General features: G+C 42.4%; 1 protein-coding gene across 1 annotated transcript in view; it reads left to right on the forward strand.

Moving 5' to 3' along the window:
- LOC100496969 (heparan-alpha-glucosaminide N-acetyltransferase) overlaps positions 1 to 18277 on the forward strand; it is a 175818-nt gene that overhangs the window by 123174 nt on the left and 34367 nt on the right. Inside the window, exon 15 of the mRNA XM_018095658.2 lies at positions 2665 to 2742. Within this exon, the coding sequence (XP_017951147.2) occupies positions 2665 to 2742 (78 nt within the window). The remainder of the gene's footprint in view (positions 1 to 2664; positions 2743 to 18277) is intronic.

Raw genomic sequence — 18277 nt, forward strand, 5'->3', positions numbered from 1 at the left:
GATGATACATTTAGAGCAATGTTCCCATGTTCCTTTGTAGGGCCATTAACTGCTCAATTAGAGTATTAGCCTATTTTTAGTGAAGAGAAAAGCCACCTCCTTATCAGATTGGAAGGAAGGGTAATTGTATTTGGCCCATCTATGGGCTCTTTAGCTGTCCTGGGAATTTTTTCACAAGTCTGGAGGATGCTAGTAATTGTGTATCTTGTAAGATTAACCTCTTCACTACAAATGCTGGCATAACACTACAAATTCTCCTGTGGTTCTGAATGAATAAACTTATATTCTGTGTATCATACAGCTGGAAATGGCTTTTACAAAATTAAATATCATCTAGGGTTTAGAGTTGCAGGGGCAGAACAGCACTTTATAGTTTCATGTCCATTAATGTGCTGTGTCACTTTTTGGTACATGAAAACTTTTGCCACGTTTGTACTGATTTCAGCAACCACATTACTTTTTCCAGATTTTTGTTTAGTTTTCTGCTGCTGTGGCCCCATTGTGCTCCTTTCCCAGTGTTGTGCCTCATAAAATGCAGCACATACATACTATCAGTACTCTGTAGCCCAGTTAGTTACTGCCTACTATGCTGGCAATACTGGCAAACTTAAGATGACATGACTTTTGATGTCCCAACAGGGGTCTGGTTTGGAAGGCATACGAGACCCCACAATTTCTGACAACCCTGTCTGGACTACCCTAGGGAGGTGGCAAGGACAAGGCAGAGCTGGACCTCCTGGAGCTTCTGTCTATACAAATTGCCAGATTTTATTCGGTGCTGAGATCTACAATCCCCTGGAAGTGCAAATGTTAGTAAAGAAGCATATAGGAGCTATCACATGTGTATTAGCCCTTGTGTTAAATCCATGGCAAGGAAATAGCACCAATTGGCCTATCCTTGCATACCAGTACACCAACAAGGTTTAAGTACTGGGTACTGACATTAAGACTACCCATGGCCATACCATGTACAACCCCTTGTAACGTATCTATCCATTGGCACACTCAGTGACTGGTCAGATACTGTATTGGGTCATCTTAAATACGGCTGCTGTTACAAGTGCTTATGTACTCAGACTAAGACCTTGTTGTTCTGGGACTATGCTTAGTAACTGTAAACTGCTGAGAGTATATTAAGTATGTATGTTTTAATTATTTGTCTACCATGTTATCATATTACTGGCCATCCTATGAAAATACCTTGGAGAAAGTAAAAGTAGGGTCAAAGGTTTTTCAGGCATTACACAGTTTTACATTGCTGTGGTTTTATATCTAAATCATCACATTATTGATTTTAATGATCTCCGCACTGCCCAACAGGATGTAACTACTTTACTCTTTAGCTAGTGGAATGTAAAGATGCTATTAGTGGGCAGGTTCTAAAGATAATAAAGTGAAACATTTTAGCCTTTGCTAACCAGATAAATACACTGGTCAGCCTGTGGTGCTATATTACTGTAGCTAAAAGAAAAGAATATTGACCTAATCTAATTCTGCAGCTCATTTTTCCTCAGCCCTGGTAACATTGTAAGAATGCATGGACAGCATGAACAGTGTGTGGTACCCCTTGTATGAACAAACAGGCTATTAACAAAATAGTATGTTTAAGCAACTGCAGGTAATATTACTAAGTAGCTAGCTATGACTATAGCCATCTCTTACATTCACATTTAATAATATACTGCAGTTTAATATGATGAGTAAAGTGCAGAAAATTGGCCTAAATGACTGTTTTATACAAAGCAAATCTTCACAACCTGTTCTGGATGTAAAAAGATTTGTATCAAATTTAGAATGAATAGAGGGCACTCTGGACTAAAAAAGACTGCCCACATCCAAGATAACATATAAATACAGGCACCAGAACTAGTAATGGTTCCCCGGAAACCTGTTATCCAGAAAGTTCCCAAATACAGAAAGCCATCTCCCATAGACTCTATTATAAGCAAATAATTCTAATTTTTAAAATTATTTTCTTTTTCTCTGTAATGATAAAACAGTACCTGTGCTTGATCCTAACTAAGATATAATTAATCTTTATTGGACGCAAAACTTTTTAGTAGATTTAAGATATGGATTTCCAATGTATGGAAAGATCCCTTCCCCAAAAAAACCCAGGTCCTGGGCATTCTGCAGGTCCTATACCTGTACCACCTTTGGGTTTGTAGTGTGTAGGATCATTACACAAGTATGGTATACTATACTTTACATTAGAGCTGATCTGAAGTTTGTAGAGCTGGGGCCACAGACCACTGTGTATGTATAATTTTGCTGAAAAAAATGAATTCAGTTTGTGCTTATAAAATTAATTTTGTAATCATGAAACCGTTATTGCCAGCACAAAAAAATGCTTTCTATGTTCCCATGAACAAACCACGACTCATAATTCTAAAGCTGAAACCCATAAGGTAAGTGCTTGTGGGACTGGTGGTAGGTAGCCATAAGATGATAGAAAAAATATAATTGTGAGCCTTGGGTTCTCTTTCAGTCACATTTTTAATGAACAAATTACACTAAAATATAGTTTAAAACACTTCTCTTGCGATTTAGTAAAAGCAAAAAGGTTACCACTTTTCTGTGACCCTGGGTGTAAGCTGTTTAACAGTATTGACATATACATTTAATAATAATGACAGAATTTATGCTTTATGTTCTGCTTTCCAGGCTGGGAAAATTATCCTGATTTACCGTAAATACCCACTCAGCATTCTAAAGAGATTCTTATGTTGGGCCATCTTATTGGTGAGTTAAAGTCCCTCTCTTTCCTTATGCCATCCTGCATTATAAAATTTTCCGTATGTTTCCCTGACTCCATGTAAAGCTGCCTCTTAATTGAACCTATTTGAAACATCTATAGTCTTTAGCTAGTATTTCTTTTTCTATCTATATAACTAAGGGAAAATCACAATCGAAGGAAACTTATAAGGCACTAACTGTAATGACTGGCATGAGCCTTTGCTTCCAATGAATTGGACTTGTGATTTAAACAATTGGCAAAAGTCTATTCAGCCCAAACCATATTCATTGAAGTTATAATGAAGGGATATACTGCCCCTTTAAAGTTAAACAGGGTTTAAAAAGACAAAGGGACACATTTTTTTTTCTCAGAAAAAAGGTACAACGCAAATTTTCTATTTTAGAAAAATGTACATTTTCAAATAAATACACAAAATCTGCTGGGTTTCATTTTTATATTGAAGTAGAGCACCAGTATTCTCAAACTGATATTGATAAACCATACTAAGATATAGATAGTTCGGCAATGCCCCCACCCCACCCTCCCAGGCCTGCAAGTTAATTTAGAAAAGATAAACATAAATTATTAACATATACAGCAACCAATAACCGATACAAGTGAAGAGGGCCCTGCACAAAAGAGCTTACAATCTACATGGAGAAAAGGTTGAGACACAGGGTGTGGGAATGGGCAAGATCAGAATTAAGCAATGTGAGAGGTTGGGCACAGATTATTACTTTTAGCAGCATATTGAGGTTATGTTAAACTAAATGAGGGTAAGTGTCTCTAAATAAATGTGTTTTTAGAGATATTTTAAAGACAGAATTGGGAAAAAGTCTTCCCTAACATCTGAACAGGTTCTGCCTTTATGAGTTACTGCTACTATCTGTGCCTACACAGTTCTCTATTCTGTAGTACTCATTACAGGGGTGTATTCAGTTTAAGCACCCTGCAGCCTGTTCTTGGGTGACTCAGCCACTGGGGTCTATAACACCCTTTATGTAATTCCCTAACAGAGAGGAAAGATAGATCTGAATATCATCAGCATAAAGTTGGTTCTGAAAGCCATATGAATTAATTAGTTTGCCAAGTGAGGAAGTATAGAGAGAAAATAGTAAGGGGCCCAGGACAGAGACTTGAGGATCTCCAACGAAAAAAGGCAATGGAGAAGATGGTGCTCCATCGTAACAGCCACTGAAAGATCGAGCTGAGAGGTAAGATGAAAACCAAAACAAGGTAGTGTCGCAAAGGCCAAGAGAGCGGAGAAACTGGAGGAGAAGAGGGTGATCCACAGTGTCAAAAGCAGCTGAGAGACCAAGAAGTATTAGTAGTATGTAGTGATTTTAGCCGATAAGAGGTCATAACATCAATGAAATATTACAAGTTTTTAGTTGAAAGCATGGCCCATCTATATATTATGTAGTAACAGTATGCTTTTTATGGCAATGCATGCTGGTAGTTGTTTTAAAGCAGTAGTGATCCATTCTCACACAGTAAAAGAAATAATCAAGCACAATGGAAGTATCCTTTTGGCATTAGATTTATATAGCTTAGCAGTAAGGACATCTGCATATCCAAAATGGAGATCGGAACTGGGAAAAGCAAAGTCTGTTGTCTGCACTGATATGCTATTTGGCATACCCATGCCTAAGCTACCTTGATGTATTGTTTATCCTGCAGCATGTGAAGATGCTATCATACTTTATAGGGTTTATATCACATTTCAGTTGAAGAAATATGATATGTTGCAGAGCTCTTCCATCTGATTTAAATTACAGGTCTGCCATTTATAGATGTACTGTTCACTGCTCATTGTGGTGAAATATTACCAATCCTGGTGAAAAGTTGTATTTCAGTTGACTTATACTCTTACATTTCAGGGTTTTTTTTTGGCTGCACTAACCTTTGTATTCTGCTTCTCAGAAACGGCCAAACCATCTGCATAACAATTTGCAAAAAAATAATCACAAGATTCAGAGTTAAAGTTATTTAATATAGGAGTCTGTCCAGCTTTGCTGTATACAGCTTTATCTGCTTTTTGCATACTGTAGGTTAACTGTCACTGTAGAATAGTGTAGCGGAAGTTAAAACTACAGTAGTTGATTGCCTTCCCTATAGCAGTGCTGAATAACTTTTCCACTGGAGTGGGTCAACTCAAATTCAAGCTAAAAATAATCATTTAATACAAAGAAGTCTGTCCTAAGGGAATAGAAAATCCCATAAGGAGCTGCATCCCAGCTAGAGACCTGCTAGAGACCTGCCAAACGAGGAGTCAAAGCATGGATGAGGTACTTAAAGGAAAAGTAACACTAAAAAAGCTATTCTACCCTGCACCAATAACTGCCCTATCCTGCAAACCACTTAGTATTTTGAATGTTTTAATAGAAAATACCTGCTAAAACTTGGCTTCCTATCAATTGAAATACGGCGATACGGAAGGAAGGCTAGGCTCGATCAATCGATCGTCGCATAGTGGATGCTGCTTCCTTCGCCATAAATCAGGACCACTGTTTAGTAGGCAAACAGCAGTATCAGATGTAATTTTTCTCCTTCAGTTTTCTAGTCTACACAAAGTGCCACATATTTGAGGCACTTTTCAAATGTGAAACAGACAGAGTTCATTGATCTATGCAAAGAAAGTACACAGAAATGACCACCCTCTGGCCACACCCAACACACATATTGAAAGCTTATGTTATTTGAAGCCTCACAACAAATCTAAATACCAACACTTTTACATGTTAAGCTCTAATGTTGAAAGATTAATATAGTATATATACACTGTAGACATGTATTAAAAGACACTGTGCCAGTTGGTGCTTTCTTACTTGTGAATGACAGCAGTGCTTTATTGATAGTAGTGGCACAGGTCTGCTTATAGGTGCTAAGCAATGAGTGAAGCTACTTCCATCACTTTCCATCACTTTACACCCTGGCTGGTACTACATAAGAGTGCTTTATGGACCTTTAATATGCAAGTCCCACACATGTTAAAAAGTTTGTTGCTGTGTGAGGCATCAAGTACCCTGAGAAGTCACTTTGGGTGTACAGTGGTTGATGGTGTAACTACTTCCTGTGTGTTTTCTACAAGTATGCCAATGTATTCGGATTGTTTCATACTTGAAAAGGCTTGAAAAAGGCATGTAATTCCCATTTATGAGAGATTAGGCACAACTCCTGAAGTTCTAATGGCCTGCAAAATAACGAAGGCCTTAGAGCCCTGTGAACTAAAGAATTGTGCCTAGCCCTTCTACACTCTATGCCTGATTAAGAGCACATAGCTGTCAGATGTAGGTGGCCATTTACTAACAGCTAACAAGTAAAGGGCTCACTAGCATCTTGCATCCTGCAGTGCTCAACAGTTTACATGTTCTGAATGATGTGCAAGTAAGAGATGTTCCAGGGGATGCCCATGAGTTTCCCTTCATGAATGCAACAATGGCAGCACTGCATACAGAGAAAGACTTCTCATTTTGCTCTTTTTTTTGTCCTCACAGTTGTGCCTCAGGGTGCAACAAGCAAATTTCAATGGGGCATGTCAAATTGTGTCAGTTTAGACTCTGCACCTTGCCCCATTTGGTCATATGTACTACCACGTAGAATAAAATGCACTGTGTATGAAAATGGGTTTTCCCTGTTTCCTATAGGAATAACAATGCATTTGCTCCTTTTTTGTCCAGGTTAACTCTTATGCCATTTGCTACATTCTCCTCATCTATTCCATGTTGTAAGCAGGATTACAGTCATGTTCTGACAACATCTCTGTATATTTTGCTAGGGTCACAGCTCTTTCTGGTTGAGTTTACACTTTGCTGCTTGAAGGGGGTTAATTCAAAGGAAGCATAAATAAAGCATTCAAACCCCATTTGCAAGTACTGATGGATATCACTGTTCTCTGCTTACATGTGTTTCTGTAAATGCTTTTAAGTAAAGTGTCTTTTACTACATTTCACTCATTTTCTAATTGCTAGAGAGAACCAAGTTTCCCCTCTATTCCTGGTACAGTGATATGTTTATTTTGCGCTTGCCCGGTCTCCATTTTTATCCACATTGTTATTAAAGGGAAAGTTTTATATAATGTTTTTATTCTACAGATCTCTGGTTTGACTTTTAAACTTTGTTTTGAATGTCAGTAACCTAGCAAGTTAGTACATAATTTAAATAGGGAAGCAGGATAGAAATGTAATTAATGTAAAACAGTACATTTAAAAGACCAGTTGCAAGGCTGCTTAGATTGCTTTTATATCTAAAATGCTAGAAATGACTTTCTATGTGTGCTGTTCTGTTTGCATGTAAAATATGTTTTATATATGATTAGATTGATGAATGGTTTCTTCCATTTACATTGAGCCACATATCATGGGAATTTAGCAAAGTTTGGCAATAGTAAGTGATATGCACTGCATAGTGGTTTATTAAATCTTTAAAATGGTTTGGACATCTTCTGAAAACATTAGCAGTTTCAGTTCTAATTTCTTTTAATGGGGTTTTATGCAGCAATTTTGTGCAAAAATATCCCATCATTTATTTCTAGCTGTCCCTCAGAACACAATGCAGTTTTCAGAAGATAAAAGTGAGGTATTTGAATCTGGCCCAGTATCTGTATTTCCTAACTTTCCTCTAGATCAGATGCAGCCCTACTGGGAATAGTGTAAATATTATCTGCAGCATGGGAATGAGAACTATAGATAAGCGTTGGAAAGGACTTTGGTGGTTTGCAGAGGTAGCATAATCCTAGATTGATTGTCTCTTCTACAGTGTTATGACTATGATCCATACAAAGATAAAGGGAATACAAGACCAATATGTGTAATTCATCAAGGTGTTACTGCTGTTTTCGGCTATGTGTTCTGTGAACTTTGTGTATTTTTATGCACAGTGGCACAGGTTTTGTACCATGGATGAAAAATATCATCCTATTTTCTGTTAATTACCAACTTTGATTTTTAGTACAACTATTATGATCACACATGCAGCCCTCAAACCAGCCCACAGTGGCCCATCTTGGCCACACTACAGTAGCCCTATGTTCTAGTGAACCATAGCGCCTAAGACTCTTACCTGTTCAGTCCTTAGAAGTAAGAGGCTACATTTGTATTATTATTCTGTTTGTATATGTCCCGATTTTACAGCATTGCTGGTTATACTATTGTCATGATAACAAAGGAGGGTTGTGATAGATGGAAATTGATTGTCTTAAAGGGTTAAAATGTGCAAAATGACATCCTCTGAAAATAACCAAGATACCAGCCATATCCCATTCTATGTTACTGTAAATTGCCCAGTGGATTTATGACACTGCTAGACAACAAAAGCTATTGATCAGCAGACAAAGGGCTCCATTTTTCTAGATTTAATCAAGTCCAGTGTTTGATATTCAGCCTCCAAACTGTACAGCAAAATCAAAACCTGCAAGGTCATAAATAGCCAAGTGGGCAGACCAGGTAGTAGTTTAGAAATCTAATGTAATTTCCCGCACTGAAACTGAACTTTCTAAGCTATACTATTTCTATATCTAGTAGAATTAAGTCTAAAACAACTGGACTTTTCTGAGTTTTTCTTGAAAACGTTTCACCACTCATCCGAGTGGCTTCTTCAGTTCAAATGACTGGTAGGGAAAAGAAAAGTCCACTTGCATTTTACATGTTCTTTAACTTTTTCTAAACTTTTAGGCTAAGGGCACACAAACAACAGGCAAAGAAAAGCCTTTTCACTCTAATTTGCTCCACTGTATCTGCACTGTCAGGCCTGAGACACAGTGTCACGGTCGGCACCCTAAACCAGAACAGATGCCAAGTTCCCTTGTCTCGGCTCGGCTTCACCAGTGTTGTGACCGCCTTTGGCTTCGGGAGGAGCCCTCAGCTACTCAGATGCCACCTGGACTTAACGAGGGGAACGAGGCAGGAGTTCTGGCAAGCAAAGGGGCACGACTGTAGATAAAGTCAGTTAGGCCGAAGATCACGGTACAAATAGGGTTAAACTAGGTCGTCGTCAGGCAGGCTAGGTCGGGGCGGGCAGCAATCAAGGATAGTCAGACAGGCAAGGGTCAAACCGGAATAATCGATACAGCAGGATGAGACGTAAACGTAGTCGAAGTACAAGCCGAGGTCAGATATGGAAAATCAGGATAGTCAGGAGCAAGCCGGGTCAAAAACACAGGAAGGCAACAAGCAGGATACAGGAACAAAATACACAAGGCTCAAAAGGCACCAGGAATCAAATCCTATCACGGGCAATGAGTAACAATAGAAAGGCCCTTTAAATATTTCAAATTTCGCGCCTTTGCGCGCTGACGTCATGACGTCAGCGCGCATGCGCCTTTAAGACGCGGAAGTGCGCGCGCGCGCGCACCTAGGAGGAGCCGGCCCAGGGAGCAGACGGCGCGGCGGGCGTCCCCGCCGATGGCAGCGCGGCGGGCGTCCCCGCCGTGCCGGTAAGGCACCACTCCTTACATTACCCCCCTCTCTAGGGGGGGCCACTGGACCCCCAGGCTTCCCAGGAAACCTTGAATGGAACTGCTTCCTGAGGCGATCAGCCTTGATGTCATCAACTGAGACCCAAGAGTTCTCCTCAGGACCGAAGCCTCTCCACCTAGTAAGATATTGAAGTTTACCTCTCACACGGCGGGAGTCGAGGAACTCTTGGATCTCATACTCAGGCTGACCTTCAATCAACACCGGGGGCGGAACAGACTGATGGCGAGTGTTAGCAGCAGGTTTAAGGAGAGAAACATGAAAAGTATTAGAAATTCTGAAATTAGGAGGTAACTGAAGACGGACAGAAGATGGGTTAATTATTGCAATGATGGGATATGGACCAATAAACCTGGGACCCAGTTTGGGAGAGGGAATCTTTAACTTAATATTCCTGGTTGATAACCACACTAAATCCCCCACCTTGTACTGGGGAGCCTCCCTACGGGATTTGTCAGCAGCTTTTTTCTGGGCTAGGGAAGCTGCCGATAGTGAATCATGAACTAGCGACCAGACTTCAGAAAATCTTAAGACAGAGGAATTGGCAGAGGGTACAGGGGAATTAGAGCCAGAAAAAGAAAATGCTTTGGGGTGTAACCCATAAACGATAAAGAAAGGAGACCTCCCTGAGGAGGAATGGGTAGCATTATTGTATGCAAATTCTGCCCAGGGAAGCAGTTCAGACCATGTGGACTGGTTATCGGATACATAGCACCTGAGATACTGTTCAAGGGACTGGTTCACCCTTTCAGTTTGACCGTTAGTTTGGGGGTGATAGGCAGAGGAAAAGGACAATTCCGTACCAACCAAAGTACAGAAAGCACGCCAAAATTTAGAAACAAATTGAACCCCCCTGTCAGAAACAATATTTTCAGGAAATCCATGAAACTTGAAAATATGCATAATAAATAAATCAGCCAGGGTCTTAGCAGAAGGGAGATGTGGAAGAGGAATAAAATGAGCCATTTTACTGAACCTATCAACCACCACCCAAATCACTGTTTTACCCTGAGAAGAGGGCAACTCTACAACAAAATCCATGGAAATGTGAGACCATGGTTTCTCCGGGATGGGTAAGGGATTTAACAGACCCTGGGACCGATGATGAGATGACTTAGACCTTTGGCAGACTGAACAGGAACTGACAAAAGTTTTAACATCCTGTTTGAAGGAGGGCCACCAAACATGCCGGGACAATAAACAAATGGTTTTTGCAATACCTGGATGACCCGCCACCCTAGAATCATGAGCCTCTCTTAATACTTGCTCCCTAAGTACCTCAGGAACAAACCATTTACCAGATGGGGTTTCAGCAGGAGCAGAAGACTGTAAAGGGGACAATAAGGAAGAGAGGTCAGACCTCAGGGTTGCAACAATTATTTCCCTGGGAATGATAGGAGTGCACTCACTAGAGTCGGAGGAAACTGAGTCGAAACTCCTAGAGAGTGCATCCGCCTTGGTATTCTTTGAACCGGGTTTGAAAGTTAAAGAAAAATTGAACCTTGAAAAGAATAAAGCCCACCTGGCTTGCCTTGGATTCAGGCGCTTAGCGGATTCAATATAAAGTAAATTCTTATGGTCGGTATAGACCGTAACTAGATGTTTAGCCCCCTCTAAAAGATGGCGCCATTCCTCGAAAGCCAATTTCACGGCCAGCAATTCCCTGTTCCCTATGTCATAATTGATCTCTGCAGGTGAAAACTTTCTAGAGAAAAAGGCACAGGGATGCATCTTGTTGGTTATCGGATGTCTTTGAGACAGGACTGCCCCAGCTCCTACCTCAGAGGCATCTACCTCTACAATGAAAGGGAGAGCGGAATTGGGAGGTCTAAGGATAGGGGCAGAACTAAACTCTTTTTTGAGGGTTTCAAACGCTTGTACAGCCTCAGGAGGCCATATACTGGGATCAGCGCCCTTTTTAGTTAGATTCGTGATGGGAGCTACAATTAGAGAAAAATTCTTAATAAATTGACGATAATAATTGGCAAAACCAAGAAACCTTTGTATAGCGCGTAACGAAAAGGGTTGGGCCCAATCTAGGACAGCTCTCACTTTACCTGGATCCATCTCTAGACCCTTGCCGGAGATAATAAAACCCAAAAACTGAACAGTAGAAACTTCAAAGGAACATTTCTCTAGTTTTGCATACAGATTATTCTCCCTTAGCCTTTTTAAGACCTCACACACATGTTTACGATGTTCATTTAGATTAGAAGAGAAAATAAGAATATCGTCGAGGTAGACCACTACGAATACCCCCAGTAGGTCACGAAAGATGTCGTTGACAAATTCTTGAAAAACTGCGGGGGCGTTACAGAGCCCAAAGGGCATTACTAAATACTCGTAGTGGCCGTCCCTGGTGTTAAAAGCAGTTTTCCACTCGTCCCCCTCTCTAATGCGGATGAGATTGTATGCACCTCTAAGATCAAGCTTGGTATAGATCTTGGCTGTTTTAACCTGGTCAAATAACTCAGAAATTAGAGGGAGAGGGTAGCGATTTTTAATAGTGACTTTGTTTAAGCCCCTGTAATCTATACAAGGACGGAGACCCCCATCCTTCTTACCCACAAAGAAAAACCCAGCACCTGCAGGAGAATTAGAAGGCCGGATAAAACCTCTTTCGAGGTTTTCCTGGATATATTCCTTCATGGATTGGGACTCAGGTAGGGAAAGAGGGTATGTACGACCACGAGGGGGAGAGGAACCTGGAACCAGATCAATGGGACAGTCATACTGTCTGTGTGGGGGTAAGGTCTCGGCCGTCTTTTTGGAAAAGACATCGGCATAAGCTGAATAGGCTGCAGGTAACCCCTCAAGTGAGGTGGCTGCTATAGTTGAGGGAATACAGATACCCCTACAACAAGAACCCCATTGAGAAACCTCCCCAGTAATCCAATTAATCTGGGGGTTATGAACCTGGAGCCAGGGTAAACCCAAAATGAGTGGAGAAGAGGCACCTTCAATAAGGAAAAGGACTATCTCTTCAACATGGAAATCGTTCACACATAAGGATAAAGATACAGTTTTCTTATTTACTACACCAGACCCTAAAGGTCTTTTGTCCACCGTTAATAATCTCATGGGAACACTAAGAGGGACTACAGGAATGCCATGTTTAGCAGCAAATCTGGCCTCAATAAAGTTACCCTCTGCCCCCGAGTCCACGAAAGCGGACAAGTTAACGGAGCCCGTAGGCCAGGACAGTTTGACCGGTAGCTGAACCTTGGAGGCAAATTGGGGAGAGGAAACGCCTGCACCCAAATGAAGCTCCCCTTCTTCATTTAGGCTTGGGCGTTTCCCGGCCTCTTGGTGCATTGTTTGAGAAAGTGACCCTTGTCCCCACAATATAAACATAACCCAAGGGTCCGCCTGCGTGTCTTTTCCTCAGGAGAGAGATGGAATAGGCCTAGTTGCATAGGCTCCTCCTGAGGTGGAGACACCGGGGAAGCCGAAGACTTAACATTGGTCACTAAGTCAGGCCTCATATAAGTAACCCCAGAAAAATTAGTATGACCCCTTTCACTCCTTCTTTCCCTTTGTCTCCTATCAATCTGGATGGCTAGGGACATGAGATCATCCAGACTGGACGACAAGGGGTAATTCACCAGGCTATCTTTAATAGAGTCGGATAGCCCGATACGGAACTGACTGCGCAGGGCTGCATCGTTCCACTCAGTTTCTCCTGCCCACCGGCGGAACTCTGTGCAATACACCTCTGCATCCCGTCTCCCTTGGCGCAGTTTACGAATCGCCGAATCGGCAGATGATGCACGATCCGGGTCATCATAAAGGATTGCCATGGAATTAAAGAATACATCAAGGGAAAAGCGGGCTGGATCAGAGGGAGGCAGCCTAAGGGCCCAAACTTGGGGATCTCCCAGAAGAAGGGTCATAACAAATCTTACTTTCTCCTCACCAGAAGGGAATGAATGAGGGAAAAAGCTAAGATATAATTTACACGCCTCTTTGAAGACGAAAAACTTTGACCTGTCTCCAGAGAATTTCTCAGGAAATGCAATCTTAGGCTCCTGGGGTCTATAGGTGTTACCTCCCAAAGCAGATGCCCCCACAGAAGGGGAAGAACTAGGAACAGGTTGCTGCTGCGAAGATTGCGTAGTCTCCAGCTGGCGGGTTAGATTGTGGAAACCCTGCAGGAGATAATTCTGCTTTTGCTCCTGATCCTCCAAGCGCTGTAGCAGGGCAGTAAGAAGCGCTTCAGTGGTAGCAGATGTAGTGGGAGGAGCAGCAGCGGACTCAACGTGATCTTGGTCCTCCATGGCCCGTGATAATGTCACGGTCGGCACCCTAAACCAGAACAGATGCCAAGTTCCCTTGTCTCGGCTCGGCTTCACCAGTGTTGTGACCGCCTTTGGCTTCGGGAGGAGCCCTCAGCTACTCAGATGCCACCTGGACTTAACGAGGGGAACGAGGCAGGAGTTCTGGCAAGCAAAGGGGCACGACTGTAGATAAAGTCAGTTAGGCCGAAGATCACGGTACAAATAGGGTTAAACTAGGTCGTCGTCAGGCAGGCTAGGTCGGGGCGGGCAGCAATCAAGGATAGTCAGACAGGCAAGGGTCAAACCGGAATAATCGATACAGCAGGATGAGACGTAAACGTAGTCGAAGTACAAGCCGAGGTCAGATATGGAAAATCAGGATAGTCAGGAGCAAGCCGGGTCAAAAACACAGGAAGGCAACAAGCAGGATACAGGAACAAAATACACAAGGCTCAAAAGGCACCAGGAATCAAATCCTATCACGGGCAATGAGTAACAATAGAAAGGCCCTTTAAATATTTCAAATTTCGCGCCTTTGCGCGCTGACGTCATGACGTCAGCGCGAATGCGCCTTTAAGACGCGGAAGTGCGCGCGCGCGCGCACCTAGGAGGAGCCGGCCCAGGGAGCAGACGGCGCGGCGGGCGTCCCCGCCGATGGCAGCGCGGCGGGCGTCCCCGCCGTGCCGGTAAGGCACCACTCCTTACACACAGCTTAGCAGGTGAGAGCGCATTGGCTCTTCTCCGCCTATAGAGAAAATGCAGTAGGGAAGAAGCCACGGTGTTACCTCTCCTTGTTTGTTTATTTCTTTCTCTCTGTTAAAAGACCTGATTCAAAAGGCATAAACTTTTAATTTAGTGGTAGAAATACTGGATATTCGTGTACAAAAATGTAGGAATTTACTAGTAAATACATTACATAAGGGAATATTTGGAACACAAGTAGGGACATTTTGGCACTGTGGTAGAACCCCTTCAACAGTCCAATACAGCCCCAGCATGATTGAATTTCCAAGTCTTAAATATATATTGATTGAAGAGGCTATGGTTTTGACAACATACAAAGGCCAAAATAAATTATTTCCTTATACAAATTTTTACTTTGTGAACTCAAATTTATTAAGGATCAGGGATGTATTTGTTTAGGACTAAATGAAAGGGCTTCATATATACCAATTAGCCCTTTCATTTTTATTTTGTTTCCTTTAAAATTTGTAGCAAATAGGTAAGTATAATTATATTTCTTTTTACTGCTGTAATAAAATGGCTAGGTTAGTTGTAGATGGACGATATGTTTCTCCCAGGGTTTTGCATAGTTGGTACCCTGGAACATGGAACAATTAATCACAAACCCAGCCCTTTAATACAGACCTTAGCAGCAAGGTGATTGCTGCAGCTGAGAGCCTGTTAAAAGACTCCAGTGTGGGGAGGGGCAGTCTCTTCCCCACTACACAGGTAGCAGGAGCTGCGCTGAATGGGAAAGGTACCTGTGATTTCTGATTTTGTTTGCTTCTATTTAAGTTGGAGTTGGGAAAGCCATCCAACTGTAGTTAGGCTGCCAATTGTGTTTAGCCAGCGTTCTGGTGCAAGGGTTTATTTTCTTGTTTCTTATTTTGTGTTTTTTACTGAAGTTTTGTAACAAAATAAACTGCTGGCACTTGCCTTTAAGAGAGCAACCTCTGTGACTGCCATGTTTACCCTAAAAGACTGTGGGAAGCGGCCCTAAGACACTGAACCAGATCCCCCTGTAGGTTCGAGTGTCACACGTGGTGGAGGATGCGGGCAGCCTCACTCAAGTCTGAGGGTAAAAGTACTGTTGTTGCCAAGATGGAGGATGTTATAAAAGCTCTCATTCAGTCCACTGCAGTGCAGCAAGAAACAAACAGACAAGCTGCTCAGAGTGTTGCAGCTTTACAGCAGCTGGTTGTACAACAAGGAGAAAGTGTTGCTACCCTTGCCAAAATCCAGAAGGAAAGCACTGAAACGTTAGTGCGACAATTGGCAGAAGTACAGGCAGAGGCCCGTGAGGAACAGCATGCGGCTGTACAAATGGTGCAACAGGAAATCCAGGCCTTATCAGAAAAGGTCAATGCAAACCCTGTGGCTACACAGCAAGCGAATAAGCTGATACGGGCAAGTCATTACCTGCAAAAGATGGCAGCCACTGATGATGTTGAGGCATACCTACTAGCCTTTGAACGCACCGCTGAGAGGGAAGGATGGCCAGCTGGAGAATGGGCAAGTTTACTAGCGCCTTTCCTAAGTGGAGAACCCCAGAAGGCATATTATGATCTGGAACCTGCAGAGGCCAGCAACTACAGTAAATTGAAGGCAGAAATTCTTGCACGTCTGGGAGTGACAGCTGCAGTCCGGGCCCAAAGGTTCCACTCTTGGTCTTTTGTTCCAGACAAGGCTGCCCGATCGCAGATGTTTGACCTGATACATTTGGCTAGGAAGTGGTTACAGCCTGACATCAACTCTGCCATCCATATTGTAGAGTTGCTTGTAATGGATCGCTTCCTGAGGGCTTTACCAGCTTCACTACGACGGTGGGTAAGTCAAAGTGACCCCCAGAATGTTGACCAGTTGGTCACCTTGGTCGAAAGATACATTGCTGCTGGAGAACTTAGTAACCCACCGAGAGCAGAGCGGTTCTCTGGTACCAAGATGCTAAGTCACACTAGGTCTGGTAAGACTGGTTCAAAGTTAAAGGACAATGGGGATCAGCTTGGCAGTAGACGGCAGTTTGATAATACAGTAAAATGTTTCAAATGTTTTGAATATGGACATATGTCTAAAGACTGCCCTTTAAATGTTGAACCTATGCAATGTGATATGAGTTACAGGGGTAAACCCCACTCGTTGCTTACAAGAAAGGCAGGTTCAGATGTTGTAAGTTGTTATGCGGAGAAACCACAATGGTGTACCATAAAAGTAAATGGGAAAGAGGTACAAGCATTACTTGACTCAGGGAGTATGGTAACCCTAGTAACCAGGTCCCTTGTGCCTCAAAGTAAAATTAATCATGCAAAACAAGTGGGAGTTGTCTGTGTACATGGAGATAGACAGGATTATCCTACCGCCCAAGTCACCCTGTCTACCCCATCTGGGTCTATGGATTACCAAGTCGGAGTGGTTCCCCAGCTGGCATACGAAGTGGTTTTGGGGAGAGATTTTCCTTATTTTCTGAATTTATGGGCTTTTGTCACCTATAAGTAACAAGAGTCCTTAAGGGGTACGAATGACCTTGAATATGCATTTCCCTTTGCTGATGTTCAGTCTGATGAGGTATTACGTAGTGAGGTAGGCTGCAAGGCCCCAACCCCGCTTCAGGTTTTGGTAGGGGACAACACAAGCAGTGATACAGAGCCCCACACCTCTGATGAGCCTGAGAGGGAATTAGCTGACTTAGAAGTCAGCCCCGTTAATTTTAAGAGTGCACAGTGGGAAGATCCCACTTTGCTGGAACCTAGGCGTAATGTTCAGGTGACAAATGGTGTTAGAAATAACCCAGATGGCTCCCTTTCTTATCCTTATTTTGAAGTGTCTAATGACCTTCTATATCGTGTAGAAAAGAGGGGTGATGTACCGTTCGATAGGATAGCAATGGACCTGGTTGGTCCACTTATAAAGTCTGCTAGGGGTCACCAATACATTCTAGTTGTTGTGGACTATGCCACACGTTACCCTGAGGCTATTCCCCTACGCAATACTACAGCAAAGAGTATAGCGAAAGAACTAATGTTCATGTTTAGTAGGGTGGGTATCCCCAGGGAAATTCTGACAGACCAAGGGACACCATTTATGTCCAGGGTTACAAAAGAGTTGTGCAAATTGTTGCAAATAAAGCATCTCAGGACATCTGTATACCACCCGCAGTCAGATTGTCTTGTCGAAAGGTTTAATAAAACCTTAAAAACCATGCTCCGTAGAGTGATTGATAAGGATGGGAAAAATTGGGACTTCTTGCTGCCTTATCTAATGTTTGCAATCAGGGAAGTTCCCCAATCCTCAACAGGTTTTTCCCCGTTTGAATTGTTGTATGGTCGGCACCACAGAGGGTTGCTGGACACAGTTAAAGAAACCTGGGAGCATGAAACTACCCCTCACCGTAGTGTGATAGAACATGTGGCTCAGATGCAAGATAGGATTGAGGCCATTATACCTATTGTACGTGAGCACATGCTAAAAGCACAGGAAGCTCAAAGAAACTCATACAATAGGAACGCTAGGCTGCGTGTATTTCAGCCAGGGGACAGAGTACTTGTTTTAGTCCCTACTGTAGAGAATAAATTTCTAGCAACCTGGCAGGGCCCTTATGAGGTAATTGAAAGAGTTGGCGTGGTTAACTATAAAATACGGCAACCAGGTAGAAGGAAGCCTGAACAAATGTATCATGTTAACCTGCTAAAGACAGGGAAAGACAGGGAAGTCTTAATGGCAACACAGTCTCCAGACTCTCCGATTGATATGAAAGAAGCACCAGAGGTTAATATAGCAGACACCCTGTCAACTCCCCAAAAGCGTGAGGTCAGAGAATTTGTTAACCGTAACAAGGATGTTTTCTCAGCTATGCCAGGGCGAACTAAAATAATTGAACATGACGTTATTACAGAATCGGGTAACAGAGTACATCTTAAACCATACAGAATACCAGAAGCTCGTAGAGAGGTTGTTAGTAGAGAGATAAAGAAAATGCTGGAGCTTGATGTGATTGAAGAATCCCAAAGTGAATGGAGTAGTCCCATTGTCCCATGCCCAGGGTTGACGAACTGATAGAGCGGTTAGGCAAA

The sequence above is a fragment of the Xenopus tropicalis genome, chromosome 7 (genome assembly GCF_000004195.4).
Source record: "Xenopus tropicalis strain Nigerian chromosome 7, UCB_Xtro_10.0, whole genome shotgun sequence".
Taxonomy (NCBI): Eukaryota; Metazoa; Chordata; class Amphibia; order Anura; family Pipidae; genus Xenopus; species Xenopus tropicalis.